At 49.3% G+C, this 16438-nt stretch overlaps 1 protein-coding gene across 2 annotated transcripts in view; it reads left to right on the top strand.

Moving 5' to 3' along the window:
• Positions 1-151: 151 nt before the first annotated feature.
• The window catches only part of REXO1 (RNA exonuclease 1 homolog), a 48029-nt gene continuing 31742 nt past the window's right edge, over positions 152-16438 (top strand). The window contains exon 1 of one of the 2 annotated variants that reach the window (XM_015651894.3): positions 152-445. In XM_015651894.3, coding sequence (XP_015507380.1) covers positions 256-445 — 190 coding nt within the window. In that variant the 5' untranslated portion in view covers positions 152-255. Of the gene's footprint in view, positions 446-7867; positions 7950-16438 lie in introns of those variants that run through there. The other variant, XM_015651895.3, reaches the window with a different exon arrangement.

Raw genomic sequence — 16438 nt, 5'->3', positions numbered from 1 at the left:
TGATCCCTGCGGGATCCAGCTCAGGACGCTCCCGGTTCCTGTCACAGCTCCCGGCGCTCCCTCAGCCCCGCCCCGCTCTCAGGCGCGCCGCGGGCAGCCCTGTGCGGGCAGCGGCGTCCTGGGGTCCTCGCCGCCGCGCCCGGCGCTCCCAAGATGGCGGCGGGGCCGGTGCCGGTCGTGTGAGGCGAGAGCGCGTCCCGGCCGCCCGCGGCTCCTCCGTCCGCCCGGCCCCGCTCCCGCCCCGCAGCCGGCGGGATGCTCAGATCCACCGGCTACTTCCGCGGCATCGACTGCCCGTTCCTCAACGCCGGGGGGTCGGGGCCGGGCCGGGGGTGCCGCAGGCCCTACTGCCACTTCCGGCACCCCCCGGTGGCCCCGGCGCCGTGCGGAGCCTCCGGAGCCTTGGGCGACCCCAGCGTGGGGCTCTCTCTCGGACACGGCGCAGGTACGGCCCGTCCCGGCCGCGGTACCCCCTAACCTTCCCCCGACCCCCTCCCTGGGCTGCGGCGGGTCCCGTCCCTGCCGCCCCCAGCCCGGTCGTGCTCTCTCTCCCCCGCCCCGTGTGTTTTCCCCCCGGTGAGGGCAGGCCCGTGCCCGGCCTCCTCCTCTCCCGCCTGCCCATCGTTCAGGGCCCGGATCTGCCTCCGGCTGTTCCCCTGAGCCTCCCCAGCCCCGCGGGATCGCCCCCCTCAGCCCCTCCCAGCTCGGTGACCTCTGTCGGTATCAGCCGGCGGAGCCCGCCCGTCCCTCGGCTCTGGGGCCGCGTGTGCCCAGCCCTGCCCGGACCACGGGCTGTCACCTCGGCCTGGCCCAAGGGAGGGTTTGAAGGAGTTTTGCAGCCCCAGCGGGTGAGAGCGATGGGGGTCGCTGGTTCGGCCGTGGCACACGGGGTGTTGCGGAGCAGCTTCCCGGAGCTGCCGGGCACAGCTGCGGGAGGGCAGCGCTGCCCTGGTCCCGTTCTTTGTCGCTCCAGGCACTCGGCTCACGTGGCGCTGAGGTGTCAGCGCCCAGTTCCAAACCTGCCCTTAGATCCCTTCAGGAGCCGCCTGGATCGGGGGAACGGCCCCTACTGGGGCAAATGGGGGGCTGTGGTCAGCCAGACCCCCCCGTGAGGGGTTTCTGGACCTTTTTGCTTCTCAAAGGCAGCCTGGCACAAAAAAACCCCAGTGAATGAGGCAGTGGTGGAATACCCGGAGTTGAAAGGGACCCACAAGGATCAATAGTGAGCTATTGTTGTCCGTTCTTCCAGCAACTCTTGTCATTTTATTTATACACGTTATTTGCTGTTCTGCTTGTTTGTTGGGAGAAAAAAGCCTTCATTCTTCATCCCAGAAGAACCCTGTTTGCTTTCTTTTTGTCAAAGCTTTGTTATTTCTGTTAGGTATAATGGGATAATAATGCTGGTCTGGACAGTCTCTAATAATCTGAATCAGAAATTGCCAAAACAAAGCCCAGCTTGTATTTTTTGTGTTCTTACTTAACTTTGGGCTGCTCTCAAGTTTGGAAGAGGATTAATTATTGATGTCTCCTGGTTACCAGGCCAGTTTACCACCACTAGTTTATTTTAAAATAAAAGAAGCATTCTCAGGGCTGTCATTGGCAGATAATTGTTAGAAAGACAAAAATTTTTGCCAATTTCAGTGTTCTTTTGAATTTTAAAAGCTCTGTAGAATGCTTTAGGATAGTTCTTTAGATGATGTTATAATTATCTTTCAGTGTACTGTTCCTGCATGTCTTTAAATATCTGTGGAGTGACAGTTTTGGAACTGGAATTGCTTATTTTGGCCTGTACCAGGTGCTACTGTGCTTGGTAACAGCTGGAGCTGGGTTTGGAGTTTGAAGTGGGAAAGGGAAAAACTCTGCGTGCCCCTGGAAAGTGTGTGAGGCTCCAAGAGCTGACTGGAAGTGTTGGTGTAAGCTGAGTGTGAAGGGCAAGAAAAATACCCCAGTGCCTTGCTAGGCTTGGCCTGGGTGTGTCAGAGACACAGGAGAAGCAGCCTGAGTTTTGGGGAGTTAGAGTTTACTCACAATTATGGAATTGTTAAGGTTGGAAAAGCCCTCCAAGTTCATCAAATTCAACCTTCAACCATTGTGGTCACCACTAACCCACGTTCTCAAGAGCTACATCCACACATTGTTTGGACACTTCCAGGGATGGGGACTGCACCACTGCCCCAGGCAATCCCTTCTACTGCTTGACAACTTTTCCTATGAAGGAATTTTTCTTAATTTCCGACGTAATCTACAGCACTTAGAGAAATTTTTTTTGGCAAATAAAACCCACAGTATGGGCCTGGTTTCCCAAGAAGTTTCTGCCACTTGTGAAAGAAGCAGGATCACGAGGCTGAACTCCAGGCACTGCCTCCTGCTCCCTGCAGCCAGCTCAGAGCCTGTTCCTGCCTCTTTCCCAAACCCTTGGCATCCAGCACATGGCACAGCTGGCATAACAGGGATCTGTGAGTCCTGTCTCAGCTCAGGGTTCACCTCCAGGCATTTTTTAATGTTGATCCTGTGTTGACTCTACCTGAAGAGCCGCCTCCAGGTCTGGGCCTTGAACATGAGAAGGATGGGGAGCTGTCAGAGCCAGTCCAGAGGGGGTTACAGAGATCCTCCAAGGGCTGGAGCCCCTCTGCTCTGGAGCCAGGCTGGGAGAGCTGGGGGTGCTCACCTGGAGAAGAGAAGGCTCCAGGGAGAGCTCAGAGCCCCTTGCAGGGCCTAAAGGGGCTCCAGGAGAGCTGGAGAGGGACTGGGGACAAGGCCTGGAGGGACAGGACACAGGGAATGGCTCCCAGTGCCAGAGGGNAAGAAGACTTGCTCTGCTAATTGCATTTCTGAGTAGATCCTTAGTTTCATTCAGCAGTTTACGCAGGAGACGTGAAAATGGTTCCTGGGCTTTTTCTCAGAGAAAAAAACAAGTCTGTGTTAAGTTTGTTTTGTTTATTTTTTTCCCCAAACAGAATTTCAACTTTTCTTGTATTTTGAGGAATAACTTTATAGCTAAAATGAGAGAGGGAATGGAAAGATTTCCAAAGGACCCAAACATTGAATATCCAGATTTTCAAGTGGTGAGAGTCCTTCCAGCTTGTGCATGACAGGCTGTGGGGTCAGGCTGTATTTTTGGTGCCAGTCTTTGTCCTCTGCCTGTCCTGGGCAATCCAACCAGTTGGAATTGTCATATTCTTTCCTAAGTTATGGGAGAAATGTGCCAGTGGTGTGATTTCCTCTTAGGAAAATATATCACAGACCTTGATGCTCTTTGCTGTTTTACACCAGAGTGGGTTGGACTGTCAGTGGTTCCATGGTGGGAGGGGAGTGATGGATTTGTGTGGGACAGGTCATTGTGTCCTGGCTTTTGCATCCCTGGATTTAAGTGATGTTGCTGCATGAGGCAGTGACAGCCCCAGGTGTCCTTGGGGACTCCCTGTGGGGCCACCAAGAGGGTGAAGTTGCCACATTCAGTGACTTGAGGACCTTTCAGATTCTTGTTTTGTGCACTAGAGACAAAACTGCCCAAAGTTGTGTTGTCTTGAATAAATTGAGGAGGTGGGTGCTGCATCCCAGGCTGTTTCTGTGGGATGTGCCCTGATGAGTTTCCTTCTGAGTGAGTTGTTCCCTGGTAATGCCTCGAGCTCTGGAAGGACACTCTGGAGCTGCTCCTGATGGAATGAACCCACTTGAGCAGGTCCCTGTCTCAGGAGGTCAGGACTTTGGACAAGGGATGGAGGGACAGGACATGGCTGGACATGGATGGAGGGAATGGCTCCCAGTGCCAGAGGGCAGGGCTGGATGGGATATTGGGAAGGAATTGTTGGCTGGCAGGGTGGGCAGGCCCTGGCACAGGGTGCCCAGAGCAGCTGGGGCTGCCCCTGGATCCCTGGCAGTGCCCAAGGCCAGGCTGGACGGGGCTTGGAGCAGCCTGGGATGGTGGGAGGTGTCCCTGCCATGGCAGGGGTGGAACTGGATGGGCTTTAAGGTCCCTCCCAACCCAAACCATTCTGGGATTCTGTGATTGCAATTGAGAAATGGGAGATAAGTGATGGACCTGCTGCAATCTCAGGCTTTTAGAACAGACTGCAGCGGGTCACAAAGTGTTCCTGATTCCTGTAGACGAATGAGACACTTTTGCAGTTACTTTGTAGGGCTTGGCTCAGCTTCCTGGGAAAGATTCTGTTTGAAGTGCTCCTGTCATTTCCCTGCCTGCCTGAGGCTCCTGTCGCCTGGAAGGATCTGTAGGATTTACACTAGAGGGTGTAGTAGCTCAGCCAGAACCAGGCAACCATCTTCTGGGAGCAGGTTCTCCATCCCCCAGGGCTTGCTCCCTGCCAGGGAAACTGCCTGTCTTGTTTTGAAGTAGCCTCCTAACCATGCACGTGGGCAGATCTGACCTATTTAATCACATCACTCGATAGAGCAGCTTTAAAAGCGTCATTTTTTTGCCAAGGCAGGTGGGTTTCTACACCAAGAGCTACAGCACAGATTGGTGTTTTCTGGGATGGTGCCTAGAAAAAAAAGGATAACATCTAAAGGAGCAGCCTGCTAAGCATATTGATTTGAGGCTGGGGTTGGCTTTGATGTTTGAGGATCACTGGAGGATTGGCAGGAACCCCAAAACTCTTGGTGCAATTTCTTAGCTTTGAAAGGAGCTTTTGAAAACTGCAAGTGGAGCTGGCCCTGGCAGGTTGGGGATGGGGGGGGACTGTGGACATGTGCCAGATGGAGCAGAGAGGACATGAAAAGAGGAATTAGTGGGATGTAGCACTGTTCTCCCCCTTTTTTTGTCCACCCTCACCGCTCCAGACTTCCCAAGGTTCAGGTGTTCATGGCATGATCCCTGTTTTTCATACACAGCACTCCTGTGCTCCCAGGCACTGGGGGACAGTGGTGCAGAGCCCTCCATGCCCCTTGGAGATCTGCAGGAGCAGGACTGAGTTTTCCCTAACTGCTGCTCTCTGGATGTGTCAGGCATTCCCTTTCCTTCCTGTCTGGAAGAAGCTCCATGAAAACAAACATGTTGAGTGAGGGACACGTTTGAACTGGGGTCTGAAACATGGAATGCTTGCTGTGGGAGATCTATTCCTGTGTTTTGTGGCAGGGATCTGTTGCCTGTGTGGTAACAGAATGTGGCTGCATTGGAGGTTTGTGAAAATTCTGTGCTGGCTGAGCACTGAGGCTGATGGGATTTTCTGTCCAGGACTGGGAATCTGGAGATTGAAAATTCTCATCCTGACTTGGCTGAAGTGCTTTTTCCATCTCTGAGATGCCTAAAACCCACCTGCTTCAGAGCAGGATGAAAAGATTATTGAATGTGTGTGAAGTGCTTTGAAAGCGTGCGCTGTAAGGAGGAGGGAAGAGCTGCCTTCAGTCCTAAAAGCGTCTTTTTAAGAGCTGTAGAGGGGAAAAATAGGTCTCTCTTTAAAGTCGAGGTCCTGAGTATGCTGAAAGACATAAAAGAGGCATAATACAGCTCTTCATAAATATCTTAAGGTAAGGCAGCCCTGGTTTGCTGGTTTGATGCTGTCAGGGGCTGTTTTGGAGGTGGATGTTTTTGAGCCCAGAGCAGAAAGCTGCTTCCAGGTCTGGAGCTCTGAGCTCTTTTGTCTGCACTGATCACAGAATCCTGGAATGTCCTGAGTAGGAAGGGACCCCCAGGGATGATCAGTGCAGCCCCTGGCCCTGCCCAGACCCCCCAACAAGCCCACCCTGAGCATCCCTGAGAGCGCTGTCCAAACGCTCCTGGAGCTCTGGCAGCCTTGGGGCCGGGCCCATTCCCTGGGGAGCCTGGGCAGTGCCAGCAGCCTCGGGGGGAAGAACCTTGCCCTGAGATCCATCCCAAGCCCTGGCACAGCTCCAGCCACTCCCTTAGGTCCTGATCCTTGTGTTCTTGTGGGATGGGAAGAGCCAGCCAGGCTTTCAGCACCCTGCCTCAAGTACTTTGTAGTGGAGACTACTGAGCTGCTCAGCAGTTTTCTGATGTGGTCCAAAGCTTGTGGAGCAGTTTTCTTGCTGTGTGGATTTTCTCTCTGGGTGTACAAAGCTTTGCAGGTTAGACCTGGATCAAATCTGTGGAAGGTGTCAGGGACAGAGTTCTGCTCCTCTGTGTGATTGGCACACAGTGAGCTGCTGCCAACACTGTTGGGCTCAGATCAAGTGTGGAGAAATCCTTGGGCTTACCTCCCTAGCTTGAGCCCTGCATCCTGTTACTGGTGCAGGGAGGCACTTCACCTCTCCCTTCTTCTGCCCAAAAGCAGCCACATAGGATGGCTGTGAGCAGGATGATCCCCCCGAGGCTGCTGGCACTGCCCAGGCTCCCCAGGGAATGGGCCCGGCCCCAAGGCTGCCAGAGCTCCAGGAGCGTTTGGACAGCGCTCTCAGGGATGCTCAGGGTGGGCTTGTTGGGGGGTCTGGGCAGGGCTGGATTGGATCCTTGGGGGTCCCTTCCCACTCAGGACATTCTGTAGTTCTGTGACACTTGGTAAAACTTTAAAAGGCTCTTTAAAAGTTAAAACCCAGCTTTAATCAGCTCACATGTCAACACAGGGTCAGAGCCATTGTCAGGTTCCGGCACTTTGCTGAGGGGCTGTGCCTGTTTGGTGGCAGCAGCCTTGGCAAAGGCTGGGATTTTGAGCCATGTTCACAACTCTGTGTAGAAGGGATGAAAAAAGTTCTTTTCCCGTGTGTTTCCTTTCCTGGAATTGCTGTGCAAGATCATCTCAGCACAGAACTTTTATTACTGTATTTGCTACAGCAGAAGAGGAAACCCATGATGTGTTTTCAGTATCATTTCACTGACAGGTCAAAGCAGGTGTTCAGTGTTGGGTGCTCCGGTCTGTGAACTGGGAGGGGGCATCAATTCTGCTTTCCCCCATGTTTGTGTTTAGGAGAATAATTGCCAAAATGCCACCAGTGGATTTTATTTTTAATCAAGTTTTGAAATGAAGAGTGAAAAATCAATTGGTGGTGAGGTCGGGATGCATCTTTTCAGCAGTTTGGGGTTTGTGGTGATTTCCCTGCACTGTCGGTTGAGGCAGTTTCCTGGGGGTGGGCAGGTGCTGGTGCCCTTTGTGCTGGGATTTTACAGGACACTTCCCATTTTTGGTCTTTCTTTTGGTGGCTGTGGGGAGATTCCACCCCGAATCTGAGCCTCCCCACGTGGGGCAGTTCCAGATGTGTGGAAAGCAGGAGGTGGGAGCAGATCTCCATCAAGCCAGCAGGATTTTGGGCTTGGCACAGCTGGATTTGTGCCAGTGCTGGTGAGGTCCCCGGCTCCTCTCTGCCCGAGCCCTTTGTCTGCTCTCCCGGGACCTCCCTCTCCGCTGTGGGATATCCTCCCTGACATTTGAACACTTAGTCTATATTATGTTTTTAATCTCCAGCCAAGCCCCGCCGCCCCAGTGGGAAGCACAATTCACTAATCCAGGGTTTCCCGGAGCGTGTTCCCTGCGCTGGGCGAGGCGGAGGCGCCGGGCGGCTCCCGTGGGCTCGGGCAGGCAGCGACAGGCAGGGCCCGGCTGTGTCCCAGCCCTGCCACCTCCTCCCCTGCTGCCACAGCGGGGCTGCAGAGCCGGGGACGGGGTTTGGGTCGGGCTCAGGGCACAGCACGGCCGGGGGATGGATTTTTGGGGAACCACCGCACACACCAATGTGCGGAGCTCAGACCGAGCCAAAAGCAGCTGCAGGTGGGGAGAGGAAGAGGAGGAGGTCAGAAACTCCCCCAAGGTGAGGGCAGCAGCGCTAGGAGAGAGGAGCGGGATCGGGAAGCCCTTGAGAACACTCTGAACCCCACGGAGCTGGGAGCACACCGGGGTGAAGGCGGGACTCGGGCAGGTCCTGCCCCGGCCCCGCAGAGCGCTGTGTCAGCAGCCGGGCACCGCGTGCTGCCTCCAGCCCCGGCCGCCGTGGCTCCGGCATGAACAAATATCTGCAGTGTTTATTGACCCCGGGCACCTCAGGTAACTCTTCTTGAAGTTTCTGGCTTCCTGCGGGGTGAGGTCGAGGTTTGGGGGGTGCGGCTGGAGAGAAGCGACTTCTCCAGGGAGGCTTTCACGTGGTCACCATTCATTGAACGGGGGACCCGAGTCCTGGGACATCTGCCTCTGCAATATGTGGACTGTGCAAAAAGCTCAGATTGGCTTTGGAGAGTTTGGTTGACGAGGGTTTTCATTTCCCTGTGGATTTTGGATTTTGATTGAAGAGAGGATTGTGCTGTGGGTGTTGGGTTCTGTGGTTAAAAGTGGCTGTGGAGCTGCAGGTGTCCGAAACCTAAAGGAACTGCAGAGTTTTAATTCCAGCTTTTGAATTGTTTAAAGCCAGCCAGGTTTTAAAACACAGTAAGTTTTGCTTTTAGCCTTTCATAGATCACAGCTGAAGTGTTTTAATGTAATACAGCTTGAAAGGTGCTTTTCTTTAGCTTTTAACTTCGTTTTCCAAGTGTCCAGTCGTGACTGAGTTGAAATAGTTAGCTTTTGGTTGTTTTTTGTTGTTGTTTTTTCCTTGTTTTAAGCAGGAATTTTTCACCCACACTAGTTAAAGAATAAGACTCGTGTTGAGAAGATAACTTATCTGGAGCCCACCAGAAAAAGGCTGGAAAAATAAAGGACTGATGGGTATTGCTGCTGGTGACTGTGCTGGTTGGAGTAAGTTTTGAAGGTGAAGTTGAATAGAGAGAAGTCACCAGCATGCTTGAAATATTTAAATACTTTATTTTTTTCTTCTTTGAAAAGAAGACTTGCTCTGCTAATTGCATTTCTGAGTAGATCCTTAGTTTCATTCAGCAGTTTACGCAGGAGACGTGAAAATGGTTCCTGGGCTTTTTCTCAGAGAAAAAAACAAGTCTGTGTTAAGTTTGTTTTGTTTATTTTTTTCCCCAAACAGAATTTCAACTTTTCTTGTATTTTGAGGAATAACTTTATAGCTAAAATGAGAGAGGGAATGGAAAGATTTCCAAAGGACCCAAACATTGAATATCCAGATTTTCAAGTGGTGAGAGTCCTTCCAGCTTGTGCATGACAGGCTGTGGGGTCAGGCTGTATTTTTGGTGCCAGTCTTTGTCCTCTGCCTGTCCTGGGCAATCCAACCAGTTGGAATTGTCATATTCTTTCCTAAGTTATGGGAGAAATGTGCCAGTGGTGTGATTTCCTCTTAGGAAAATATATCACAGACCTTGATGCTCTTTGCTGTTTTACACCAGAGTGGGTTGGACTGTCAGTGGTTCCATGGTGGGAGGGGAGTGATGGATTTGTGTGGGACAGGTCATTGTGTCCTGGCTTTTGCATCCCTGGATTTAAGTGATGTTGCTGCATGAGGCAGTGACAGCCCCAGGTGTCCTTGGGGACTCCCTGTGGGGCCACCAAGAGGGTGAAGTTGCCACATTCAGTGACTTGAGGACCTTTCAGATTCTTGTTTTGTGCACTAGAGACAAAACTGCCCAAAGTTGTGTTGTCTTGAATAAATTGAGGAGGTGGGTGCTGCATCCCAGGCTGTTTCTGTGGGATGTGCCCTGATGAGTTTCCTTCTGAGTGAGTTGTTCCCTGGTAATGCCTCGAGCTCTGGAAGGACACTCTGGAGCTGCTCCTGATGGAATGAACCCACTTGAGCAGGTCCCTGTCTCAGGAGGTCAGGACTTTGGACAAGGGATGGAGGGACAGGACATGGCTGGACATGGATGGAGGGAATGGCTCCCAGTGCCAGAGGGCAGGGCTGGATGGGATATTGGGAAGGAATTGTTGGCTGGGAGGGTGGGCAGGCCCTGGCACAGGGTGCCCAGAGCAGCTGGGGCTGCCCCTGGATCCCTGGCAGTGCCCAAGGCCAGGCTGGACGGGGCTTGGAGCAGCCTGGGATGGTGGGAGGTGTCCAGAAGCAAGATGGGCTTTAAGGTCCCTTTCAACCCAAACCATTCCATGATTTCCCTGGGCACTGCCTGCCCTCAGTCTGGGATGGCTGAGCTGAGGAAACAGCTCAGAGTACAGTACAGAGGTGGTATCTGACTGCTCTTGTCCCTTGATGTGTCCCCCTCCCTGTGCTGTGTCACCCCGGGGTTCAGCCCATGGGGACAGGTGGCCCCATTGGCCACAACACCTGGAGAAACCAGCGCTGCCCTGGCTGGGTCCCAGCAGGGCTAAAAATACCTCGGAGTGAGAGATGACTGTTCAGATTTTTTTTCAGCCTTGCTAATATCAGGCTTTCTTTTCTCATATTTGCATCTTTTTTTCCAATAAAGAAATGACTGTAGAGGTTCATGATGTACTTTGAGGCTGTGGCATTAAATACCTCCCCTGGAGGAACAAATCCCCAAGGATTGGGGTGCACAGGGATTCTTCTGCCTCTAATACCTCTCAAACCTTGATTCTTTGACTAGCACAAGGTTATCTCTGCTTTTAACAATTTTATAATTAAAATTACTTTTCAAAAACACAAAAAGGGAGCAAAACAAATCCTTGGACTAGGATTGAATTTAGAGTTGAAGAAACATTTCTCTTAGCTCCCCTTCCCTGCACTCCTAACCCATTTCCTCTGGATGATTATTTGAAATATACTATTTTAAATCTCAGTGTTAATTATTTCCAAGTGGATGCATATTATTGTTAAATTAATTGTTGGAAATTTGCTTTGGGTCCCAGCAAATGAGCTCTGTGCCAAAACCTGCCATTTCTTGTGTGCTCTTTAATTCTGAATAGTAGCAGAACTCAAGGTGCTGGTAAAGCCTCTCTGAAATATTTTGTTTTGAGAAACCACTGTCCCTTCTGTGAAGTGTTAAGTGAAAAGCTCAGAATGATTTTCCAGTGGTGATAATTTTTCTGCAATCACAGAGGTTTTCCCTTTGCTGAGTGCTGGCACTGTAAACACAGCGAGCTCTTAAGCCAACAAAGCTGTTCCGATGACGTGAAATAAAAATGCCTTTATTTTGTTCTTTTCCAAAGAGCCTCCAAACAGATTTCACCTTCCCCACCTCCCCATGAATGCACCTTCTGTTTCCAGCTGCAGGTGGCCCAGGGGGATGGGTGACTTCTGCAGCAGCAGGGCTTGAAAATCAAAAAGAGCTGTAAGATCATTGTGTCCAACAGCCACCATGGTCACCACTAAGCCGTGTCCTCAGGTGCCACATGCACACGAGTTTTGAACACTTGCAGGGACAGTGACTCCATCAGTGCCCTGGCAGCCTGTGCCAATGCCTGACAACCCTTTCTGTGAAGAAATTCCCCCAATATCCAATCTAAACCCCCCCTGGCCCAGCCTGAGGCCGTTCCCTCTCCTCCTGTCCCTGTTCCCTGGGAGCAGAGCCCGACCCCCCCGGCTGTCCCCTCCTGCCAGGGACTTGTGCAGAGCCAGAAGGGCCCCCTGAGCCTCCTTTTCTCCAGGCTGAGCCCCTTTCCAGCTCCCTCAGCCCCTCCTGGGGCTCCAGACCCTTCCCAGCTCTGTTCCCTTCTCTGGACACGCTCCAGCCCCTCAGTGTCCTTCTTGTGGGTTCACTACAAGAAACATTCAATGTCTTTTGACCCATGCTGGTCCCTCTGCAGCTTGGCCAGCAAAACCTTTTGTTTTGAATTCCTAATTGCTGTAAATTTGAAAGTTTCTAATTTTTGCAGGCTTTTTGTCTGGCAGCAGGAGCTGAGTAGCTCTGTTGGATCTGGAAGAAGCAGTTGCCATCCAGTTGTCCTGTGCAGCTGCAGCTGCTGCATCCCTGGAGTGTCCAAGGTTGGATGGGGCTTGGAACAACCTGGGGTTGTGGAAAATGTCCCTGCCCATTGCAGGGATGGGACTGGATGAGCTTTAAGATCCCTTCCAACCCAAACCATCCCAGGATTCTGTCCCCCACATGCATTCAAGAGCTGGATTCCTTTTCCAAAACCTGCAGGTTTGCATTGACCAGCACCTGTCACACATTTGGGCTTTTCTGAGTTCAAAACATCTTAGGTATGTGCTGTGGCAGGGCTGGGAAAAAAAAAAAAAAAAAAGAAGAAAGACTTTTCTCTGGAATGATTCACTGTGAAATAAGTTTTACCTTCACACAGGTGACCTTGTCCTCCCACTCTTCTTTAATATCACCTTTGTTTACTGCCCTTGCCTGTTGCCCAAACTAGAAGGACCAGTGAGGAGTCTGGCTAGGGGAAGCTTTGTAATAATCCAGCTCCACCTTGGAACTGAGGCCTCATGTCCTGCAGTGAACATGACAGTAACCAGGAAAAAAACCCATCAGCCCAGTTTTTTTAGGTAGCATCTTGTTTTATGCTTCCATATTTTCTGTGCTGCAATGGCTGATTTCAGCACAGCTCAGTTGGGTGTGTTCTAAAGCAATTCTGGGTTAAATAAAACATCCACTGAGGGTCTGTATAAAATATTAATAATTTGTTTTTTATAATACTGATGGTAACCTCACTTTTTGTTTCTCAGGAGGGTTATTTCATATGTCTGAGGTACATTAATTTATTAAAATAGTTTGTACTTTAAAAAGTATTCAGTTCACAATCCTGCAAGGAGTTGGCATCTCAAGTCTCATTATCTCATGATTCCCAAGGGTCAGAGCAGACCCTGCTTTCCATCCCTCCAAAAAGAGTTATTTCACTATGAGTATCTCAGTCCTTTTGCTCCCTCAGGAGCTGCAGCCATCTGCTGCATCAGAACAGCAACCCCAGTGTAGCTCATCCTGAGCTACACCCTGAGTGTGCAGGTTAGTGAAAGGAACAGGAATAAAGGAAAACATCAAGCAGACTCCTTTGAGTGTCAGATCCCAGTGACAGGAAGATCCTTCCTTTTGCAGGTTCCTGGTGTGTAGTTTGGCAGCTGAAAAGCTGCTCTGAACATCTCTGCTTTGGAGACTTGTGTGTTTATCCCTCATCATATATATACATATAAATATATATAGGTTTGTGTTTGGGTTTTCCTATAAATAAAACCCCCTCGTGCCATGTTTCTGCTGCATTATCTGGCCAGAGGGGACAGTGCTGATGGGCATCATGGAGCCACTTACACAAATCTTTCATGGCCAGGCAGCCTTTGATCAGCAGTGCTGGAGAATCCATCAGGCTTCCCCACACTTGCCCAAGAGTTCTTTCCCTGCCCTGTCTCAAAGCCTGTGGCATGTCCTGAGGTTATAATGTGTGTGTTATAATGTGTGTGTGTTATAATGTGTGTTTTATAATGAGTGTGTGTTATAATGTGTGTTTAAAAATGTGTGTGTGTTATAATGTGTGTGTTATAATGTGTGTGTGTTATAATGTGTGTGTTATAATGTGTGTTATCTGTGTGTTATAATGTGTGTGTTACAATGTGTGTGTGTGTTACAATGTGTGTGTGTTACAGTGTGTGTGTGTTATAATGTGTGTGTTGTAATGTGTGTGTGTTGTAATGCGTGTGTGTGTTACAATGTGTGTGTGTGTTACAATGTGTGTGTGTGTGTTGTAATGTGTGTGTGTGTTACAATGTGTGTGTGTGTGTGTGTGTTGTAATGTGTGTGTGTGTTACAATGTGTGTGTGTGTTACAATGTGTGTGTGTNAAAAAAAAAAAAAAAAGAAGAAAGACTTTTCTCTGGAATGATTCACTGTGAAATAAGTTTTACCTTCACACAGGTGACCTTGTCCTCCCACTCTTCTTTAATATCACCTTTGTTTACTGCCCTTGCCTGTTGCCCAAACTAGAAGGACCAGTGAGGAGTCTGGCTAGGGGAAGCTTTGTAATAATCCAGCTCCACCTTGGAACTGAGGCCTCATGTCCTGCAGTGAACATGACAGTAACCAGGAAAAAAACCCATCAGCCCAGTTTTTTTAGGTAGCATCTTGTTTTATGCTTCCATATTTTCTGTGCTGCAATGGCTGATTTCAGCACAGCTCAGTTGGGTGTGTTCTAAAGCAATTCTGGGTTAAATAAAACATCCACTGAGGGTCTGTATAAAATATTAATAATTTGTTTTTTATAATACTGATGGTAACCTCACTTTTTGTTTCTCAGGAGGGTTATTTCATATGTCTGAGGTACATTAATTTATTAAAATAGTTTGTACTTTAAAAAGTATTCAGTTCACAATCCTGCAAGGAGTTGGCATCTCAAGTCTCATTATCTCATGATTCCCAAGGGTCAGAGCAGACCCTGCTTTCCATCCCTCCAAAAAGAGTTATTTCACTATGAGTATCTCAGTCCTTTTGCTCCCTCAGGAGCTGCAGCCATCTGCTGCATCAGAACAGCAACCCCAGTGTAGCTCATCCTGAGCTACACCCTGAGTGTGCAGGTTAGTGAAAGGAACAGGAATAAAGGAAAACATCAAGCAGACTCCTTTGAGTGTCAGATCCCAGTGACAGGAAGATCCTTCCTTTTGCAGGTTCCTGGTGTGTAGTTTGGCAGCTGAAAAGCTGCTCTGAACATCTCTGCTTTGGAGACTTGTGTGTTTATCCCTCATCATATATATACATATAAATATATATAGGTTTGTGTTTGGGTTTTCCTATAAATAAAACCCCCTCGTGCCATGTTTCTGCTGCATTATCTGGCCAGAGGGGACAGTGCTGATGGGCATCATGGAGCCACTTACACAAATCTTTCATGGCCAGGCAGCCTTTGATCAGCAGTGCTGGAGAATCCATCAGGCTTCCCCACACTTGCCCAAGAGTTCTTTCCCTGCCCTGTCTCAAAGCCTGTGGCATGTCCTGAGGTTATAATGTGTGTGTTATAATGTGTGTGTGTTATAATGTGTGTTTTATAATGAGTGTGTGTTATAATGTGTGTTTAAAAATGTGTGTGTGTTATAATGTGTGTGTTATAATGTGTGTGTGTTATAATGTGTGTGTTATAATGTGTGTTATCTGTGTGTTATAATGTGTGTGTTACAATGTGTGTGTGTGTTACAATGTGTGTGTGTTACAGTGTGTGTGTGTTATAATGTGTGTGTTGTAATGTGTGTGTGTTGTAATGCGTGTGTGTGTTACAATGTGTGTGTGTGTTACAATGTGTGTGTGTGTGTTGTAATGTGTGTGTGTGTTACAATGTGTGTGTGTGTGTGTGTGTTGTAATGTGTGTGTGTGTTACAATGTGTGTGTGTGTTACAATGTGTGTGTGTGTTACAATGTGTGTGTGTTACAATGTGTGTGTGTGTTACCATGTCTGTGTGTGTTACAATGTCTGTGTGTGTTACAATGTGTGTGTGTGTGTTACAATGTGTGTGTGTTACAATGTGTGTGTTACAATGTGTGTGTGTTACAATGTGTGTGTGTGTTACAATGTGTGTGTGTTACAATGGGTGTGTGTGTTACAATGGGTGTGTGTGTTACAATGTGTGTGTGTGTTACAATGTGTGTGTGTGTTACAATGTGTGTGTGTTATAATGTGTGTGTTGTAATGTGTGTGTGTTATAGTGTGTGTGTGTGTTATAATGTGTGTGTGTTACAATGTGTGTGTGTGTGTGTGTTATAATGTGTGTGTTACAATGGGTGTGTGTGTTACAATGTGTGTGTTACAATGTGTGTGTGTATTGTAATGTGTGTGTGTTGTAATGTGTGTGTGTTGTAACATGTGTGTTGTAATGTGTGTGTGTTACAATGTGTGTGTGTGTGTGTGTTATAATGTGTGTGTTACAATGGGTGTGTGTGTTACAATGTGTGTGTGTTATGTCTGTGTATTTTCCTGTGGTTGTTCCAGCCACAGAAACTGTTGCAGGAGTTTTGTGCTAGAGATGAGCAGCAGACACCACCTCTGTGCTGGGGTTGCCCTCTGCTTTCCCTGCTCCTGATACATTTACCATAGTTTGGTTTTCTGCATGGACACAGATGGCTTTTATTTGGTTAGGGTTTGTTGGGTTTTCTTGGTGATTCTCTAGACCCAGACTCAGTGTTCTCTGCAGACCATCTGATATTTAGCCCTGCATGAATTATCAGGCTTTCAGCTGTTGCCTTAAAATATTTGTGCTGAATTTTAGGTCTCAATCCTGATTTAGAGTAGCAGCTGACTCCTCCAGGTTTCAGTGCCCTGCTCCTTTCTGCCAGTGTGGAGCTGATGTTTCACACCATGGTCAGAGCTGAGCTGCTGGGGATGGAGAGCTGTCTGCTCCTTATCACTTCTTAGCTGACATTAATGGTTCTGATGATCTGTTCATATCCTTGCCTTGATGCTTACGGGTTTGTTCATGTCTTTTCCTTGTTGCCTGCTTTTCTTCAAGATTTCTAACCAGGAATTGGTCACCTGCTCCCTCCCTCTGTCCCTGCCTGTGCTGGGTGGCCAGGGGAGGAGCACAGCCTGGGTTTGGAAATGCTCTTTGTGTCATCATTACAGCTCTCTGCAATAGCTGGAGGGGAGCTGGTTATAGAAATAGCACCGTGTTCCTCTTCCCCATGTTTCTGGCTCTGAATAAGGCTCAGACAGGCCTGTGGAAGGTGGTGACATCATGCTGCTGTTGCCCAGAGTCCCTGTTCAATCAGGAGCTAATTGGTTTGGAAGAAAACTTTGCAAACCCAGAGG

This window comes from Parus major, chromosome 28 (genome assembly GCF_001522545.3).
Source record: "Parus major isolate Abel chromosome 28, Parus_major1.1, whole genome shotgun sequence".
NCBI lineage: Eukaryota > Metazoa > Chordata > Aves > Passeriformes > Paridae > Parus > Parus major.
The sequence above is the reverse complement of the archived record's forward strand: the minus strand, read 5'-3'. Positions and strand labels throughout refer to the sequence as shown.